The sequence below is a fragment of the Schistocerca nitens genome, chromosome 9 (genome assembly GCF_023898315.1).
Source record: "Schistocerca nitens isolate TAMUIC-IGC-003100 chromosome 9, iqSchNite1.1, whole genome shotgun sequence".
Lineage (NCBI taxonomy): Eukaryota > Metazoa > Arthropoda > Insecta > Orthoptera > Acrididae > Schistocerca > Schistocerca nitens.
In genome coordinates this window covers 20232896-20248783 of record NC_064622.1, presented here as the reverse complement: position 1 = coordinate 20248783, position 15888 = coordinate 20232896, and the positions used below count along the sequence as shown (strand labels likewise).

Genomic DNA, 15888 nt, shown 5'->3' with positions numbered 1-15888 from the left:
AATATTAATAAAAGCCAAATCTCTTTAGCAAACCGACAAAAATAACTTCATTGTTCTACTAGGTGATTAATGCTTGACTGTCAGAAAGGTGGAAATAAAACCTGAAACTAACAACATATTTTAGCCTTCCATAATTATGTGAACGTATTTTAAATCATTTGGTAGCTCCTGGCCACAGAAATCCGTTTTGTTTTCATTTAATGTGAGAGCAATAAAGGAAGAGGAAACAACAAAATCACTAAACATAAACACAGGTCACGTCGAGACTACCCACCTCCCCACTACAACTCAGACTGCTCTGTGCATCAGCCCTGGATCTACGATATTTTCGAACCGGAGCAATTTAGATAGTGGCGCGCAGCCACACATCTATAGCCAGAAGCGGGAGAAGGAACTACTCATAGGCGACTCAACTGCGCATGCGCAAGAGCCCGCCCGCAACTGCTCAAATGGATCAAATGTAAACAGCTGTCATGTCATGCTCATCGGAGGCAATTTGTTGTTAGGAAGTACTGCATATTCTTCCTAAAGCCTTTGAGACACTTTGGTTGGCAGACGCTTGTATGTGCACTGTGTTTTGTTGTTGTATATGGCGCATTTCCTTTGCAACTTAAGTTTTATTTTCATTTTTTTTCTCTCGTTCATGTTTTTTGCTGCAGCATTATTCTGCACAAGCGGGATACAGTAATATCCTTCATTAAGAGTATTGGTTCTTATCAGTCAAAATCACAAAAATTTAATCTGGTAACTAAAACAAGGAAAAGTTCCCGGAATTCTAAAAAAATCCCGGGTTTTTCCCGGATCTCCTGGATGTCCCGGGTCGTATACACCCTGAACATGAAGTTAAGCTGCCAGAGCAGTAGCCGAAAATGAACTCCAGGAGGTCCAGAAAGACATCAACTGCCACAGTCCGGCCAGAAACTGGGGAATGGACCTCGGTCCCAAAGAACCGCTAGAGGCTGGCTCACACGATGGAAGAGGGAGTGGCATGAACTGTTAGAAGGACTAGTAAATGAAATCCAGCTAGGTTGCTATAGACTGCAATGACACCACACACGCAAATATTTATAACAAAAACAGTTTGCCATCATACGGTGATGGTTAAAAATGCGGAGAGCACGTCTCCACACATGAATTGTGTCGTAGCACACCTCAGTCCACCTAGGGGCTGGGACACAGCACAGTAAAGATGAAGTGTGAGGAATGGAATGTTCTGCAGCAACAAGGATAACGTCTGTAAGGCATTCTACACAGTCATCACAACTGGGGAAATGTTGCTCGGCGATCACACGAGTATGTGTCAGAGAGGACGGACCACTCGAGATGACAGGAGAGCTGGGCAGTGCAGAACGAGGGATCCAAGTGGGAATAGGTGTGCGTCGAGTATGAAAAGGACGTGGGGGCTCTAGTGTTAAGTCAGATGAGATTGAGTTGATTGAAAAGGTCAGCCAAAAGCGCACAATCAGACAGGTTCTGGAAGAGCCCCAGAGGGGACAATGTGTGTTAAAGTCACCGAGCAGCAAAAGGGGGTGAGGGAGTTGACCATTAAATTGGAGGAAGTCTCCCCTGGTGACACTGAATGACAGAAGGATATATATAGACATTACAAAGAGCAGAAAAAAAATGCAGACTGCAACAGCTTGCAGCCCAGTGTTCAGTAACATGGTTTGACTATGTACATCATCACAGATAAGCAACATGACACCCTTATGAGACGGAATGCTGTCCTCGGGGGGAAAGTCAAAGCAGACTGGAAAGAAATGTGAGAGGTCAAAGCAGTCGTGACGATGCAATTTTGTTTCCTGGAGCCAGAAAACAACTGGACACTGCGATTCCAAGAGCACCCGTAATTATTGGATCTAATGCTGTGAACATTCCATCGGAGGAGAGTCATGACAGAGAAAGAGGAGGGTGGAGGGGGGAAAAATGAAGGGTTGTCACCTTGATAGCTGCTGAGTGCCAGCCTTCAAAGACTCATGACATCTACAGAGGCAACCACATTCTCACTTGGTTGGCCAGTGGACTCCAGTGCATAAAAACAGTTGGCAGTGCACACTGGTAAAATGGAGGTCAGCCAGGCGAAGCTATAATGCAGTGACACATTGTAGAGGATCTCAGATTCAGTGAAGGAGAAGACCGTTTCTCTTCGTTTGATATCTTGGAGCCTTTGTGGTTGCCAATTGAAGACTCAAATGTTTGTTGGCTGGAAGAATATAAAAGTTTTCACAGGAGTATCCCTTCTGTCCTTTCTGACCTTCTGGTTGTGTAGCAGGTGATTTCACCACCGGAGGCGAAGATTTGGTGGCTTGTTGCACAGCTGAATGAGAAGGAGACGGGGATGCTGTAATGACACTGAATGATTTTACAATCGTGGTGCTGAATTTGAGATCACAAGTCTACCTGGCCCTGCTCTTTGTGGAGCAAGGTGTGGCAAGAACGAAACTTTAAGTGCCAGGTGGTAAAATGCAGCACTTTTGACTAGCCAGTAACTTGCGAATAACAGAGTAGGGCACTTCAACAGATCTAATGAAAGGCCCGCTTATCACGACACGTGGGACAATAGCAGGAGCGTAGACAGGCGGCATGGAACACAAAATGTGCTACAAACAGCTGGGGCCCCATGGTAACCAATCACAAACTCGCCACAGAGTTGCGAGCCCTCTGAGGGGCTGGTTTTGTGATAAGAACTTCGGCTACTGATCAGGTGTTTATACTACTAAAGCCTCTTTCACATGAGTGACTTCCTTGTCTCAATTGATTACTTGTGGCAAGTGGGTCTACTGCAGCACCCCTGGCATTTTGTGTGTGTACCATGTCTCACATGTCCTGAGTGGTTATTTTTGTTGACTTGTCAGCATAAAAACTGCACATGTTGGGAGAGATGTTTTCCATGCAGTTTGCCAGATAAACAGTGAAATTGAAATTATGACGAAGCGACCCTGTTATGAAAAAAAGAAAAGAAAAAGAATCAAAGTATTGTAACAGATTGTAGCCATAACCAATGATAACAGAATTTATTGAGAACCAATGCTAAATTCTTAATGGATGTGCTTGACTAAGGTTGTATAGTAAGCTCTTCACACTTGTGAGAGCTGAAAGAATAGGAAACATGTCATCCAAACAAATCAAAACATCCACCTTTATTTATTCACGGAAATATGGACTCCTATTTAAAAACACATCACAAAATATTTATATGGCTGTATATAGCATCTTTCTACTTTGTCCGTTGTATATTGTTTTCTTTCCAAGTGTCAACAAAAACTATTTCTCTATTTCTCTTGTGAGTCTGGCCTCGGCAGCCAGAGACTGTGTGGTGTGTGTGTGTGTGTGTGTGTGTGGGGGGGGGGGGGGGGTCTAATTTCAATGAAGGCTTTTTGGCCAGAGGCTTACTTATTTGACAGTCTTTTCTTGTGCCTACCTCTGGCTCAACATCTCCGCTATAAGGTACAGAACAAATATCCTTTTCATATATAGTCATTTTTGCACCCTGGATTTTTCACTGTTTTATTTCTCTTGTTTAACAGACCTAATCTTTTCACTGCTGAATCAATTTTACTAAAAAAACTATTTACCTATTTTCTTTCTTGTTTGTGTACAGTGTAAGCCTTTTTTTGTCCATGTATTGTAAAACTTAAACACCTTTTTACATTCCAGTATTTCCTATCTCTTGCGGAAGAACACCGGTAGGAAAAAACATACTTTGCAACTTTGCAACCGTTGCCATGGCACAACAACAAAGCAAACAAAATAAAGATTAAGAAAATATAAAATCACAAAATCCATTAGTGAACGAGGAGTGAGCATGGCAAAGATAAGTTGACTTCCTGTGTTAGCAGACAATGCCACAGTGGCTTGTTTCTGCATGTGGAGTCTTCAGCATACTCAAAATCCTAAAACTACATACTCACACAGCCAATTGATCACTGACATCACCATCCTACTCACAACGTGGTTACATGTTAATTAACTTGCATGCATGTGACTTGCACTTACAACAAGCAGTTGCTCATGTAAAAAAATTACTTCTCAATAATTCTTCTAGTTCTCCTCAATGATTCTAGTCCAATGTAGAATTTTTATAGGTGAAAAATTTTGCCATAAACTGGCCATTCTCCTATTTTGGACCACTAAAGTGAGGAAAGACATAGAAATGTATTGGCAGAGATTTGAATTGCCTCCTTTTTGATGGTAATATTGTACATTCTGCTACAGTGGACACAAAGTTAAATAAATAAAAGAAAAACCTTAACATAAACAATCGAAAAAGGAGGATGTAATGTAACAATACAATGAAAACGATAGTTGCCACTCACCGTATAGCGGGGATGCAGAGTCGCAGAACGGCACAACAAAAAGACCGTCACACAATTAGCTTTCGGCCAACAAGGCCTTTGTCAAACACAAACTCAAATCACACATGCACGACCGTAGTGTCTGGCAGCTGGAACCAGACTGCAAGCAGCAGGGCATTATGGAGGGGCAACCATGAGCGCAGGGGGGCGGGGGGGGGGGGGGTAAGGAGGAGGCTGGGGGAGGGGGAGTATAGCAGGATAGAGGTGGGGGATGGTAAAGTACTGCTGGGAGCGTACAGGGACATGGTGGAGAGTGGGACAGATAGGTGCAGTTGGGAGGTTAGATGGAGGGCAGGGGAGGGGGGGGGGGGGGGGTTTAGCAGCCAAGGAGAGAATTAAAGAGACTGGTGCACTGGTGGAATAGAGGACTGTGTAGTGCTGGATGGGAACAGAGAAGGGGCTAGATGGTTAAGGACAATGACCAACGAAGGCTGAGACCAGGAGGGTTACGGGAACATAGGATATATTACAGGACGCGTTCCCACCTGCACAATTCAGAAAACAACTGGACCACCCTGTTGTTGAGCACACCACCCAACACGATGTCCTTCATTTCAGTGAGTGCTTCACAGCCCGTGCCATATGGATCCTTCCCACCAATACCAGATTTTCTGAATTGCACAGGTGGGAACTCTCCCTGCAATATATCCCATGTTCCCATAACCCCCCTGGCTTCCACTTCCATTAGTCTTTGTCCTGACCCTCTAGCCCCTTCCCTGTTCCCAAACCATCACTACGCAGTCCTCTAGTCTACCAACGCACCCACAGCTCTTTTCTTCCGTCCTTTTCCGCTACCCTCCCCCCCCTCCCCCCTTCCCCCAACCCTCTGTCGAACCTCCTGACCGCACCTAGCTGCCTTACCCTCTCTCCACCTTGTCCCTGCACACTCCCAGCAGCACTTTGCCGTCCCCCACCCCTACCTTGCTACCCCTATCCCTCTCCACTCCAGCCTCCACTGTACCCCCATCTGGTTGCATCTCCCACAATGCCCTGCTGCTTGCAATCTAGCTCCAGCTGCCAGATATTGTAGTCATGTGTGTGTGAGTTGCATTTGTGTGAGTGTGTGTGTACGTGTATGTTGTCTATTTTTGACAAGAGACTTCTTGGCTGAAAGCTAATTGTGTGACAGTCTTTTTGGTGTGCCTTTCTGCGACTAAGCATTTCCTCTCTACGGTGAGTAGCAACTATCCTTTCATTATATTGTTACAAAAACATAACAGAGCAAGTCTGAAAGTAGACCTGAAAAATCACTCCAGTTAAGACTAAAATAAGGTATAATCAATGCACTGCAAAAAAGTTGTACAAATTAACAATGAAATCACAGAACTAACAGAGTAGTTTCTGTATTTGAGGCTGTCATTGACGACTGAAAAGATAGCAAAATAAATTAAAAGAAGAGTAATAATAGCCTGCCATACTTTTGGTAAACTAGCAAAGGAGACATGCTTATTGGGAATTCTTGAGAATGACAGAAAAACAAATAAATTAATCTACCATGAGTGCAGCCTGAGCAGAAGATGTAATTGAGTCTGTGACGTAAATGCAAAGAAGATGGATTGGATGTCTAATTGAGAGAATGGACTGCCACAGGACATGTAGCCAAGTAAAAGGATGGGAAACAAATTAAGAATATCCTTTGCTAGATCTTACAAGATAAGGAAAGAGGAAGACAATGATATAACAGAAGGCGTGTTGTTGGTGGTGACGATCATGACACAGGTATTGAATAAAATAGCCCATAGTACTCTTAACACAAGACAGTAACTACTTTTACTAAGGCAATTCTAATTATTTTATTCTGATATTTGTGAATATTGTCTCTTGCCCTAATTTTCACACACATTCAGAATAAATACTAACACTGTACAGTTTAACCCCAAGTTATTCATCACAAGTGCTATATACATATTTATCAGTGAATTCCAAATATTATCTGCTATTTGTAAAAAACTTTTAGGTGTAACTTCAGAAACATTTTAAAGTGTGTCATATTTCCACAATGTTTCAAGTAGCAAAAAATTATCTAAATGTTATTCAAAAACATACAATTTAAAGTAGAAATAAATAATTGTGTCTGACATACTGTGAACTTTCATAGCCATTTCTTCCAATCACAGGAACCAAAACAGCAATCTAAAGATGGGCCAATTTTTCTGTTTCTCACCTGTAGTGTGGTTTATTTCCAGTCCCATCACAAAGACTATAATTGTCAACATTTTTCAGTTTGCAATAGAACTGCACTAAATCCTTTATTTTTCTTGCTCCGAGTCCAAGTTGTCCAATGTAACAATGCATCATTTCTTTCAAATCACACTCTGATGTAAGTTCATCTACAAAGAATTCTGTAAACCTACAAAGAAAAAAATAAATGTTTTATTTGCAACAGAGTCCATGGCCATAATACACTTATTGAATGAAATTAGTTTCCTGCATTTGTGTTAAACCCATTAAATACATATGTTCTGGGTTGTAGTCATACAATTTTATGCTCAGTGTGTGGACAGTTGAGCTCAAGAACCGCTATATTTGGTTCAGTACGAACAGTAATATGCAGTCAAGCCATTTACTAGTGTGAGGGAGCATCAGACTGACAAACAAGTTGAGGATGGAACCTACACGGACAGGTTTGTACTGCCATGTGTCACGGCTACAGTTCTTTAGCCCAGCAAACCAAATATCACATACATAATTATGTGACTGTAACCCAAAATGTGTGTTTAATTGGCTAAAGATTTTGCTTGAAAATTGCTACAAAACCAGAATGCTGTAGTGTAAAAAATAAAATTAAAATGGATGTAAAAAAAAAAAACAGCCAATGTAGGAAATTAATTTCTTTAACAGAAAAAAAGTCAGTAAACATTGTAAAAGAAAAATAAATAAATAAATAAAGTGACCAGTTTGCTGAATTTAACTTCGATATCGCTTTCTGAAGCTTTGCACAAACTGACAATGTCCGTAGCACTGAGAGACGAAGCATTGGGCAGAGGCACACGCCTTTGACTGTGGCCGAAAGCCCATAAAAGAAAAATCACTAACAACAAAAACTGGATGTTAAAGCCTGAATTGTGCGATAACACTTTCCACTACCATTCATAAAACACTGACTCATTGTTGGTTGGTTGTTTTTGGGGAAGGAGACCAGACAGCGTGGTCATCGGTCTCATCGGATTAGGGAAGGAAGTCGGCTGTGCCCTTTCAGAGGAACCATCCCGGCATTTGCCTGGAATGATTTAGGGAAATCACGGAAAACCTAAATCAGGATGGCCGGACGCGGGATTGAACCGTCGTCCTCCCGAATGCGGGTCCAGTGTCTAACCACTGCGCCACCTCACTCGGTACACTGACTCACTCACGCAGATACATGTCTAGACAATATGTCCCGAAAATGCCTAAGAAAAACTTTTAACAACAGGGAGCCGGGCACGATTGTCCTGTTGTAAAACCGGCAGCTCAATTGGCAAACGTTATGACAGTCGAGAGATCAGTGTTTTGACAGTCGAGGAGGCTGTGCTGAGCTGTGTGAACTTTGCAGCTCTGTCAACAGGTGGCCGCCCTTTGACGTCCGAGGCGGCAGAGTTCAAAGTATGAGAAATCCTCACTGCAGGTCAAATAACTAGAGACACAGGCCATAAGATGGATAAAAACCAACGTTCTGAATGAACTGCAGAGCATAGCCGCTGTGGCCAAATGACTGCATAAAGAAAATGTGAAATAATGAAATCTCTGAACATGAACTGAACAAAACCAGTGAGAAGGAAGCCAGTCACATAGTTTTAAAGGCAAAAATTACACAAGTGTGTGAGTGAAGATGCACCCTTGGTACAAGATTTAATTTACAAGTTCACTATGTCTCACAGCAACACATAATGTAGCTGGTAACTTCCAGTGTCTCCAAGCCTTTTCCTAGAACATCACCTCCTATTGAGGAGGGGAGAGTGTTTGTGGGAAAGAGGGGGACTGGATGATTTCCCCAGAAGCATGAACTGTCCAATGATACTGTGTCAAGTATTCCTCTAGAACTTCTCAACCTCAAACAAAATATTCATTCTGTAGGGAAAGATAGATTGGGCAACGGCCTTGCCACAGTGGATACACCGGTTCCCGTGAGATCACCGAAGTTAAGCGCTGTCGGGCGTGGCCGGCGCTTGGATGGGTCACCATCCCGCCGCCACGTGCTGTTGCCATTTTTCGGGGTGCACTCAGCCTCGTGATGCCAATTGAGGAGCTACTCGACCGAATAGTAGCGGCTCCGGTCAAAGAAAACCGTCATAACGACCGGGAGAGCGGTGTGCTGACCCCATGCCCCTCCTATCCGCATCCTCACCTGAGGATGATACGGCGGTCGGATGGTCCCGATGGGTCGCTTGCGGCCTGTAGACGGAGTTAGTTAGTTAGTTTTTTTTTTAGGGAAAGATAGATTGCAACTTACCATAAGGATGGCATGTTAAGTTGCAGACAGGCGCAAAAAAAAAAAAAAAAAAAAAAAAAAAAAAAAAAAAAAAAAAAAAAGCCACACAACAACAACACTTGTACAAAGGTTTCAGCCACAGTCTTCATCAGCAAAAGAGAAACACACATCATTCACACAAACAAGTGTGCACACTTCATGCACATAGGACCGCCAACTCCGTCAGCTCAGGCCAGAACGCAACTATCATATGGGATGGAAGCAGCAAATTGGAAGACATGGGGAAGGGGAAGAAATAGTAGTGTACAAGATGCGGGAGGGGGGGGGGGGGGGAACTAATGCTGTCGGAGTGGGCAGGGCCTAGCATGTCAACAGGTGCAGTATCAGGAGGTTGTTGAGCAGGTAGGTGGGGAAAAAAGGAGAGAAAAAGAGAGGAATGGGGAAAGATGTGCGGATGAATTGGCAGGGGGCTGCAAATAAACAGGGTGAAAGATGAGAATGGGGAGGAGATGATAGGACAGAGGGAGTGAAAACTGTTGGGTGGAGGGTGTGGGGACAGTATGTTACTGTAGGTAGAGGCCAGGATAACTAAGGGAGCAGACAATGTGTTATAAGGATAACTCACTTTCTGCGCAGTTCAGAAAAGCAGGTGGTGGGAGGCAGGACACAGATGGGTTGGGTAGTTGTGAGGAAGAAAGCTGGGATATTTTTCTTCTCCTCTTGTTTTGCCATCTGCCTTACTTAAATTCGTTTTTTCATTTTTGAACTTATTACCATTAACAAACATGAATATAATCTGTATTTTCACAGTAGAGAAAGACTGGCCCTCAGTTTTAAAGTAAATAACACCAGGTCTAATTTTGTTCTTAGTTTTAGGTACATAATTCTATTGTTGACATGTAAACAAATATAAACTCTGTAATAATTGTAAACATTTGGAAGACGAAATTATAGTATTCTTAAAGTATCTATTTGGGTCTAGTCTAAAACATGTTAGCAAAACCAGCCATTAATTAATTCCAAAGTAATTAACAGTTTTGTCCAAAGTATTGTTTAAGTGCTTATATTTGTTAATTTCATGATTTAAACAAATAATTCAGCTTAACCCTTCCAGTAGGAGAAACTGTTAAAAAGAACCAATTTTTCAATGTATTCAGTTAATTTAATGAGTTAAGTTTTAATTGTAATTTTGGTAAATTAAACTTCAAACAATTTGTAGTTACAGTACCTATTATTGTGTTAATATATAAGGGCTCCGTTTTTGGTCACAAGACCGTCAGTTCACAGCTGAGTTTCAGACGAGGAATCTGTGCTGCTTAGAACAACAACAATGCATTAACTTAACAGTGGAATAAGTGTTATACCAATACGCCTTGTGTTAAAACACTGACAGTGTCTGCTCCATACTTACCTTTCTATTCCGTGAACTGCAAACTTCGTGGTTATGTTTTTACTGCTCGTAGATGTTCAATACTAAAATATTGTAGCAGTATGTGGACGTTTGCCTGCACACTATTAATGAGGCTTATCGAAAGTTAAACTGCACTGGCCATGTAACTGTGTATTATTAGGGGGTTGTGAACAGTGAAATTAAAGTACTGTGAAATGCAACTATGCCCCTGTTGGCTACCTTATTTACAGTAGTCAGTGTCAGAATCCATAACCCATTTTTCAGCCAGTGCAGAAATGCAGTACGATGACACCAAGGACATCAAACAAATGAATAAATAAAGCAGGCAGAACCGCTACATAGTGAAGCAGCCACTGGAATCAAGAGTGTTATGTTCAGCCACAAGTTGTGCCACAGGGTGGTCTACTTTGTTCTTGGCCACAGATTAGTGGTGGTCTTTCATCCTGGTGGACAGCTGGTTGGTAGTCATACCAATACAAAAAAACTGTGCAACAATTGCACAAGAGCTGGTAAATGACATGGCTGCTTTCACATGTATCCCGGCCCCTGATGGGGTGGGGTAGGACAGGACAGGACAGGACAGGACAGGACAGGACTGGAATAGGAAGTGCTGGGTGGGTGTATTGGACAGGTTTTGCACCTGGGTCTTCCACAGGGATATGATCCTTGTGGCAAGGGGTTCAGATTGGGAGTGCAATAGGAATGGACTAGGATGTTGTAGAGATTGGGTGGGCAACAGAACACCACTTTTGGAGTGGTGGGAAGTATCTCGGATAGGATGTCCCTCATTTCAGGGCACAATGATAGGTAATCAAAGCCCTGGCGAAAGAGTGGTTCAGTTGTTCCAGTCCGGGATGGTACTAGGTGACAAAGGGGACAATGCTCTGTGGCTTGTTTCTGGAGGTGGTGGGAGGATTGGGGTTGTGGGGGGAAATGGTATGGGAGTGGGATAGTGCCTGTCTGACAAGGCCTCTGTGAGAACATCGGCATACAGAGCAAGAGTGTTCGTGTCAGTGCACATATCTCGGCCCTATGGGAGTGATTTTTTTGTGTGAAACAGATGGCAGCCACCAAAACACAGGTACAGTTGGTGGTTGGTGGTTTAATGTGGACAGAGGTGTGTATAGAACCATCAGGGAGGAGATGGTCAACGTCTAGAAAGATGACACACTGGTTTGAGGAGTACCAGGTGAAGTGGATGGAAGAAAATGTGTTGAGGTTGTGAAGGAATGAAGATACTGCGTCTTGGCCCTGAGTACAGATCATGAGGATATCCATCAAAGGACCTGAATCAGACTAGGGATTTGGTGTTTGGGAGGCTAGGAAGGTTTCCTCTAGACAGCACATAAACGTGTTGGCACAGGAGGCTGCCATGCAGGTGCCCATGGCTGTGCTGTGTGTTTGTTTCTATCTGTCTCCTTTCCAAGGAGAAGTAGTTGTGTTTTAGGATACAGTTAGTAAGATGCATGAGGAAGGAGGTTGTGGGTCTGGAGTCTGAAAGACATTGGAGAAGGTAGTGTTCAACAGCAGTAATACTATGGGCATGAGGGATGTTGGTTTCTTGGGAGGTGGCATCAACAGTGATGAGGATGGTTAGGTGGGAGGAGGATGGGGGTGGGTGTGAGGATCACGGCTGGATGGTGGTATGAACTGAGAGAGTCAGAGATCGATGTTGGTATTAGGTTGGTTTTGCTTGGAGGGATTGGCTGCAGGAAGTACTTCCATTGCAGGGATTGCGAGAAGGAGAGTAGCCCTTTAACAAGTACAAAATGTTTAAATTTGAGTGTAGGGCAAAAGGGCTAAAGGTGATGCTTTTGGATAGGACTGAAATTTCTGTGGAACTGAGGTTTTTGTTGCTTAGGTTAACAACAGTGTTAAGGGAATGTTTCAGTTCTAGAATTAGAGCAGTGTTGGTAGGGAGTTTTGGGGATGTGGCAAGTTGAAAGGGTCAGCTAGGCACAGTTTAGGTGCTGTAAGGGGTGGCCAAGGAGGAACACTGCGGGTAGGATAGGGATAGGGGTTGGATATCAGTGCCCTGAGGCGGCAGTAGGATGTCAGCGATAGAACCGAGTACCACCCCAGACTTGAACAACTGACCCACATCCTTTGCCAGGGCCTTGATTACCTATCATGATGCCCTGAAATGAGGGACATCTAACCCAAAATACTTCCCACCCCTCCTGAAGGTGTGTTCTGCCCCCCCCCCCCCCCCCAACATCACATCATCTTATCCCATCCCTAGCCACTCCCAATCCCAACCCCTTGCCACAAGCATCATATCGTTATGACAGACCCAGGTGAAAGACCAGCCCAATCCACCCACTCAGCACTTCCTATTCCATTCCGGTCACAGGTCTATCCTATCACATCAGCGGTCAGCCAACCTGTGAAAGCAGCCGTGTCATTTACCAGTTCTGCTGAAATCGCTGCACAGTTTTTTTATAATGGTTATGACTCCAACCAGCTGTCCAGTAAGATGAACGGCCACTGCCAAACTGTGGCCAAGAGCAAGAGATGAAGCTGAACACAACGTGCTTGTTTCAATTGCTGCTTCATTACTCAAACCATCTGAATCCTTCCCTCCACCACCAGCTTTTCTGATTTACACTTGGGATTTATCCATACAACACAGTCCCCTCTCCCGTTATTATCCCAGCCTCAACCTACGGGAACATAGTGTCCCCACACTCTCCACCCCCTTTGTCCTATCATCTACTCCCCATTCTCACCTCCCACCCTTTATTTGCCGCCCTCTACCAATGCATCTGCCCATTTTTCCCTGATCCTCTCCTTTTTCCCTGCCTCCCTACCCCACAATCTCCTGATGCTGTGCCTGTATGCATTCTAGTCCCTGCACACTCCACCAGCCAGTATTCCCATACACTACCATCCCTTCCCCTGCCCTACCCCCTCCAGAATGATGCTTCCATCCCACATGATAGTTGCATTCTGGCCCAAGATGCCACAGTTGGCAGTCACTTGTGTGTGAAGTGTGCATGTTTGTGTGTATGAATGGTGTGTGTTTCTGTTTTGCTAATGAAGGCTGTGGCTGAAAGCTTTGTGTAAGTATCTCTGAATTGTGCCTCTCTGCAACTTAAAATGTCATGTTTACACTAAGTAGCAATCTATCTTTTCCTACATTGTTGATATTCCTACCTGAAGTTTCCATTGTTTGAAAATTCCATTATATAATGTCTGTGTAGGCAGGTTGACACAGTATTTCAAATCTGGAATAGCATTTCTTGAACCCACACCGAACACAGCTAATCATCTGCCCTGATTCTATGATCAAGATCTGGTGGCACTTACATATCTTTTTAATTGTATTTCCTAATCAGCTAGTGAGGCAACAATACGATAGATACTCATTCATGTTTGTTCTACACAAGGCTTAATTGATGGGATTAAAATAGCTTTCTCCCATAGCAAAATTGCCATTCTGCTCGTATTTTTTATAACATTGGAGGAAGGTTCTTTAGTGTTCCCAACAAGGTATCACAACACGTGTTACGGGATTTTGTTGTGACTTTGTTGCATGTCGTGCAGCCGAAAAAGCCAAATCTCACTCACACAAAGAGAAGTTTCCATTTACTTCTCCACCCCCCTCACAAGGTTCCCATTTATCATCATAACACTGATAATGTGGTTTATCTCTCTTCCTAACCCTTCTTACGACTTTCCGTACTTGTATTGATTTAATGGAATCGTTTATGGTATTCAGGAGTTGATGTTACATTCTCTTCTTCCTCTTCTTGGTAATCCTGTCACATTTTTCCATCACTATATGAAAGGTTGCAAGCCTCTATGCAGTAGGCTTGCTCTTTAGGTTTTTGAGAGCTACCTACTTATCCATAATTGTGCAGTGGCATTCATCATTGCACCAGCAGGGGAAAGCCTGTCTTCTTAATCTGCATGAAAACTCCAAGGAAGATTGTAGAGCACGTAAGTAATATGATTCGCCAGCTCCTGGTTGCTGTCACTATGTTTTAGCACAGAAAATTGTCTGTATAGCATCCAATTTGTCTTAATACAGCATCCAACTTGGTAGCTTTAATTAGCGCACTGCTACATCTGGCGTGTTTCCACATCTGGAGGTGGTCACTTGAGTTTAGATCACTGACAACTTCCCAAGAAATAGTCTGCAAGAGTCAAAGTCCATTCTGAGAGAGAGGTGCCAAGGAACAAACCTACTGCTTTGTTGAAATGCATTCTCTGCTCTATGTTCAAAAACCACACTTTTTGCTGAGACTAACTACATAAATGGAATAAACAAATGATTTTAAAAAACATACATATACAAAAAGTCTATGCTAAAAGGTTGGCGCAAATTTAATTGTTCCCATTCTTTCTAAAATTTGGTTCATTCTTTTTATCTGATATGCAACAAATGCTCTAAAGTATCATAAAAATCCAGAATGAGATTTTCACTCTGCAGCGGAGTGTGCGCTGATATGAAACTTCCTGGCAGATTAAAACTGTGTAAGGTAGGAGGCGAGATACTGGCAGAAGTAAAGCTGTGAGTACCGGGCGTGAGTCGTGCTTTGGTAGCTCAGATGGTAGAGCACTTGCCCGCGAAAGGCAAAGGTCCCGAGTTCGAGTCTCGGTCGGGCACACAGTTTTAATCTGCCAGAAAGTATCATAAAAATGTTTAACAAAAGTAACATTCAGGCCCTGAATAGGCCTTTTCTTCGAATGGTGATGCAACAATACTTCCTTTGTAAGAACAGCATTAATAGGCAGACAGCACAAATATCCACATTCAAACAGTGCAGTACCCACACAGCATAACTGGAAAGACAACTTTCATACAACTATAAGCCTATACGCAACAAATTGGAAATCTGAATACTTGTGACGAAACACACTGTCTGTTGTAATTATGATTCTTATAAATTATAATGATGCAATGTGCTTAACATACCATAAAATACTTCCATATTTAATAAAATATGGATAATGGGCAAATGAAGAAAGGAAAAATTAAGAGCATAGTAGCTCTAACTAATATTAACATTAATGCAGGGCGTCCAGGCTAGAGGTACACACATACTTATAATGAAAGACCTTGACATTTTACGTTGCTGGGTAAGTATGCAATTGACAGAGACACTCTGTAAGATGCGATCCTCCTCATTTCGTGGACAGCACTGAGTCGTATAGCGCACGCGTACAAATATTTACTGTGCAGCAGGCAGACATGCTTCTAACAGCCAATATTTGGATACCACAACGAAAGCTGCAGTGTGCGCTATCGTTAGCAGAGTTAAAACCTGTAACAAATGTTCAGCGGTGAGCGAGAAGAGAATGGAAAATGGATCTTTCCACACACAAATCCACTGACCAGTGGGACAGAACTCTTTGAGAAATCGGAAGTTTGATTTCAAATGATGGAAAACATCCTAAAACGCATGTAAATGAAGCGACCAAGGAATGGGTGTCCAAAGCATTCACCAGAAGCCCACATAAAGCCATCTGACAAGCTAGTAGGGAACTAGGAGTCCCCCATTCGATAGTGCATGACACCGCGCACAAATGTCTCTGGCTGCATGCTTACAAACTCCAACTTTTTCATCAAATTAAGCCTGAGGATCACCACAGACAATGTGATTTTGTTGCCGAAATGTTACATCATTCCACATATGTAGTAGCAAAGTTAACTGACATAAATGTCAAACAGGGGGAAGTGAGGCTCCAGAATAAGTGATTCTGTACGA

At 43.0% G+C, this 15888-nt stretch overlaps 1 protein-coding gene across 1 annotated transcript in view; it reads right to left on the bottom strand.

Moving 5' to 3' along the window:
• The window catches only part of LOC126203510 (midasin-like), a 311918-nt gene that overhangs the window by 229154 nt on the left and 66876 nt on the right, over nt 1-15888 (bottom strand). Inside the window, exon 15 of the mRNA XM_049937836.1 lies at nt 6520-6705. Coding sequence (XP_049793793.1) covers nt 6520-6705 — 186 coding nt within the window. The remainder of the gene's footprint in view (nt 1-6519; nt 6706-15888) is intronic.